At 62.9% G+C, this 4,904-nt stretch overlaps 1 protein-coding gene across 1 annotated transcript; it reads right to left on the minus strand.

Moving 5' to 3' along the window:
- Positions 1 to 3,077: 3,077 nt before the first annotated feature.
- IRGC (immunity related GTPase cinema) lies at positions 3,078 to 4,592 on the minus strand. The gene has a single exon (XM_040976199.1). It carries the CDS (start codon positions 4,476 to 4,478, stop codon positions 3,078 to 3,080), a length of 1,401 nt encoding a protein of 466 aa, XP_040832133.1. The 5' UTR covers positions 4,479 to 4,592.
- Between the last annotated feature and the right edge of the window lie 312 nt (positions 4,593 to 4,904).

Here is a 4,904-nt window from a genome sequence, read left to right on the forward strand (position 1 = left end):
GGTGGTGTCTGTGGCAGCTGTGCCCGCCTTGGCTTGCCTTGTGCCTCCTGAGTGCTTCTGTTGGCACAATAGCCATAGCAGGCATATGCCAGGGCAGGCCCCTTCCCACCTCGGCCTTGGTGTCTGCAGGCCCCGAGCAGGAACACCTGGTCCCTGCTGTACCAGAGCTTGGGTAGGTAGTACTAGGCCGGCTTGGTCCCTGCCGCCATCTTTGCTGCCCTTCTCTGAAGGAGCTGGGCAGGGCAACAGGGCTCCTTCTGTCACCTGTGAGATGCACAGCCAGCTCTGCCTACCTCTGCCTACCTCTGCTGTTTCATGGTCTTCCCAAAGTGGGCACAGGCAGAGGCCAGCTTGGGAAGGACCTGGAACGGCAGGCTGGGCAGCTCTGTCTGAGGAGCCACAGGGGTGAGCAGGGCGGAGAGAAAAGACTAGCTCGGGTGGACTGGCCCTCACCCCGGACGGTCTGATGCCCACCCCCTTGGTGCACAGGGGACCTGTGAGCCCACGGATCTGGCTGAGCCTGTGGGAGACCTCCAGGGAGAGGGGCTCCAGTTCTGTTGTCGAGTCAGGGTAGCTCAGACCTTCCCCATTCCCCAGTGGGGCCTGAGATCTGCAGGGAGTAGATGTGAGCCCCTCCCCGGGGGGCCAAGACCAACTCTTTGTACCCCAGTTCCCCTCTGCCACCCACCCAGGACCTTCACGAACCTTGCAGGTTTTCCCCAAGATGGGGACCCTGCGCCCTAGCCCTCCTCTTCAGCCCCACGGGAGACACACCGAGATCAGCAGGAGGTGCCACTTTCCCCTACACATACACACACGAGACCCCAGCCAGGCACCATGGGGGTCTCCAAAGGGAGGCCCAGGTCCAATGAGGTGAGCCCACTGTACCCTGTTTTGGTCTCTGGCCATGCGTTCCAGCCCTGTCCAGCCAAGCTCTTGAGCCAAGGGATCTGAACTCCCACCTCACCCTAACCACTTCCTGCTGCCCAGAGCCCAGTCTGAGAAGTCACCACTCTGTTTATTTGTAATTTATTTGAAAAGTGGAGTGATGGACACAGAGAGAAAGATCTTTATCTGCTGGTTCACTCCCCAGATCTGGAACTCTGTCCGGGTCTCCTGTGGGAGTGTCAGGGACCCATTGCCGTCCCGTGTGCTAATGCAGAGAGCTGGATCCTCTGGAGTCAGGACTTGAACCGGTGCTCCAATAGGGAATGAAGGTGTCCCAAGCAGCAGCTTACTCCACTGTGCCACAACTCTCCCACCCTACTTCTCTGTTTAATCCATCTGGCCCTCCGCCCAATCTCTCAGGGTCAGTGATGCTTCAGCTCCAGGCTCGGCCTCCAGTAGCTCCAATACTCACCATACAGGCAGTGGGTGCCCTGGCTCCCAGCACCGCTGCAGCCAGTTCTGCACCCCAACTTTCCCCCAATCTTTAAGCTTCAACTGGGCACTCCCCACCTGCTTCCCCACAGCCCCCACCATGCCCTTGAGCCAAGCCCTGGAGCAGCACTTGTCAGCCACACCCCCCCCCCCTTGGAGTCTTGAATCTTCAAAACAGGCTTGCCTCCACAGGTCAGAGTTTGGTTTGGCACAGGTCCAAGGGGCAGCCTCCTCCCTCCAGAGCCCGACACACAGCAAGCACCTGGGCAGTGCCACAGAGGCCACTGTCCCCGGGACACAGGCTGGACACCGTCCCCTTGACCAGCGCATTGTCTGCAGCCTGTCACCCTGCCTGACTCAGTCACCTTCCCTCTTAGAATGCACCCCCATCCCTAGCTGCCATCCTACAAGATCCAAGTGCTCACACACATGCCTGACCAGACACACACACACACACACCTGACCAGACACACACACCTGACCAGACACACACACACACACCTGACCAGACACACACACACCTGACTAGCCACATACACACACACACACACACACCTGACCAGACACACACACACACCCCTGACCAGACACACACACCTGACCACACACACACACCCGACCAGCCACACACACACACCTGACCAGACACACACACACACACACCTGACCAGACACACAGACACACATGCACCTGACCAGACACACACACACACACCTGACCAGACACACACACCTGACCAGACACACACACACACACCTGACCAGACACACACACACACACCACACACCTGACTAGCCACACACACACACACACACACACACACACACACACACACACACACCTGACCAGCCACACACACACACACACACACACACACACACACCTCACCAGCCACACACACACACACACACACACACACACACCTCACCAGCCATACACACACACACCTGACCAGACACACACACACGCCTCTGACCAGCCCACAGTTCAGCCCACAGCTCCCAGCCTTAGAGCCGCGGCCACGGTCACAGGGCCCCCCCAGGATCTCACAGTTGTGCACACCCAACCCCAACACAGACTCCACTTGACTTCCTGTAGGCAACCTTGGGTCCTGGCCAGGGGTAAGCCGTGGTGGTACCCCAGCCTCTCCCCTCCCCCAGAGCTGTAAATGCCCTCCCCTCCCCCCACCCCGCCTGCCGTCTCATGCTGCCAGCCCAGCCCTAAGGCCATCTAGTCCCCTCAACTCACTCCTGCCACCCCTGCCTGGCCAAGAGGCCTGCTGTCCCCACCCTGTTTAACCGGGTGGTCACAGGGTCCCACCAGGCAGATCCCAGGCCCCAGCCGCCTCTCTGGAGGAACTTCCAGGCTCTCACGAAGGGGAAACGCGAGAGTAAAACCCTGCCATCACTCAACCACCCAGAGGCTAGCTGGGGGCTCCCGAGTGAGGTGCAGCCACCTTCTCGTGCCACACAACTGGCCCTAAGGACAAGGGACACACACACACACAACCTCCCCAAGGAATGTTGGACCCTTCTCCCCAAGGCCAAAGCCCCTTTTTCCCCTCCGACCCCGGCGCCCCCACCTGGGCCCAGGAAGCGCACCTCGGGTCTGCACCACTGCCACCTCTTTTTTTGTGTGTGCGTTCGCTCCCGGGGAGCCGCGGTTTATGGGCAGGGCAGGGGGCAGGGCCGCGCCTCTACTTGTCTTCCGTCAAGTCGCGCTTCTTCCAGCTTTCCAGGACGTATTTGAGCAGGAGACCGAGCTTCCGGCGGGTGGACAGCGGGGCCTCATCGCAGCAGCCGCCGCTCTCCACGGAGGTCCGCTTCTCCACGCCGCCGTCGCCCGCCGCCTCCAGGCTGACCTCGGCCTGCGGCTCGTCCTCCTCCAGGGCCTTGATGCGCACCCGCTGGGCGTCCTCGGCCAACTCGTTGAGGCAGCCCTGGAGCATGGTGTAGACGGTGCCGAAGCTGATGCCACCCGCCACCAGCGTGCCGAACACGGGGATACCTTTCTCGAAGGCTCGGGCCACGCGCATGGCGCCGTCCGACGACTGCGCGTAGAGCCGCAGCACCGTCTCGGGGGAGACCTCGTTGGCCAGCGGGGAGCGGATGACCGAGCGCAGGTCGCCGGCCTGCTTGCCCACCTGTTCGGCCAGCTTGGCCAGTGAATCGTCGTCCAGGCCGAAGCTGCGGTGGTAGCCACGCAGGGAGCGCACCAACAGCGCATCGTCGTAGGCGGCTGCCAGCCCGGGGACGGGCAGCGCCTGGATGACGCCGGACACCAGGGCGGTCTTGAGTACCTGCTCCTGCAACATGTCCTTCTTCTTCTGCAGGGCTTCCAGTGAAATGTCCGGCAGCGAAAGCAAGCCTGCATGGCGCCGGTGGGCTGGCAGGTCATGCTCCCAGGTGGTAACGAGCAGCGGGAAGTCGTAGCGCGTGGGCGACAAGTTGGACACGAGGAAGATGCGGGGGTCGCCGACGCCCGAGGCGCGCAGGCGCTCGGCGCAATGCTCACGGATCTCCTGCAGCACAGCCACCTCGCTGAAGCCCGAGGGCCGCTGCGTGCGCGTGGCGGCCAGGTCCTCGTCCACCTTGGTGCGCACGAAGTAGAACTTCTTCCCTTGGCGCAGGATCTCGGAGGCCAGGCGCGTCTCCACCGCCCCGCAGCGACGGGGCGATACCAGCAGGAAGAAATCGTAGCGGCTGAAATCCACCTGCTTCAGGTACTTGTCGGCTGGACAGCCTGGAGAGCCGGCCCCAGGCAGGTCCCATAGGGTCACGTCTGGGAACTGCGGGTGTGGATACGGCGACGGCTGCAGCGTGGTCTCCACCACGCCCGTGAGCGCCGCGCCCGGGTCCTCGGCGCCCACGCCGCGCAGGGCGTTGATGAGCGAAGATTTGCCCGCGCCGGACTCGCCCGTGACGCCCACCTCCAGGCGCGTGCTCTCCGAGGAAGCCAGCAGCTCGCGCAGGCGGGAGGCGGCCTGCGGGATGTCGCCCGACTCGAAGGCCGTCCTCAGGGCCTCCAGCTCTTCCTTGGCCATGAGGATGGTGGTCTCCTCTTCTCCAGGCACCGCTGGAGCCTTGGAGGTCGCCATGGTGATGGCCGGGTCAGAGCGGGGGCAGGGCAGGGCCGGGGTGAGTGGGGGACGCGGGGGAGAGTCACGCACACGCGTGATCGTCAGCGGCGTCTGCGGAGAAGGGAGCCGTTCGCGCCTCCTGGGCCTTGGGGTGGGGTAGGGTAGAGGGGAGAGAGAGAGAGAGAGAGAGAGAGCGCGAGAGAGCGCGCAAGCAGGTGTGAGCCAGGCCCTTGCGTCCCACCGTGGGCCCCCCAGAATAAAACCTCTCTGATGGTTTCAGAAATCTGGCGAGGGAGCTGCCAGGGGGCGCTGTTGGAGTCTTTGGGGGGTGACACAGAAACGGGGGCTCCCTAGTGCCGACCCAGGCTGGAATTCCATGTCCTTCCTGAACCGGGGACCTGGCCAGTGACTAAGCCAGGACCGGGTGGGGAAGGGCGGGACCGC

This window comes from Ochotona curzoniae, unplaced genomic scaffold (assembly GCF_017591425.1).
Source record: "Ochotona curzoniae isolate NIBS_2020 unplaced genomic scaffold, NIBS_Ocur_1.0 contig_2699, whole genome shotgun sequence".
NCBI classification, from domain to species: Eukaryota; Metazoa; Chordata; class Mammalia; order Lagomorpha; family Ochotonidae; genus Ochotona; species Ochotona curzoniae.

Bases quoted from the DNA above. Each gene is read 5' to 3' on its own strand.
- IRGC (XM_040976199.1), bottom strand. From the start codon at position 4,478: ATGGCGACCTCCAAGGCTCCAGCGGTGCCTGGAGAAGAGGAGACCACC.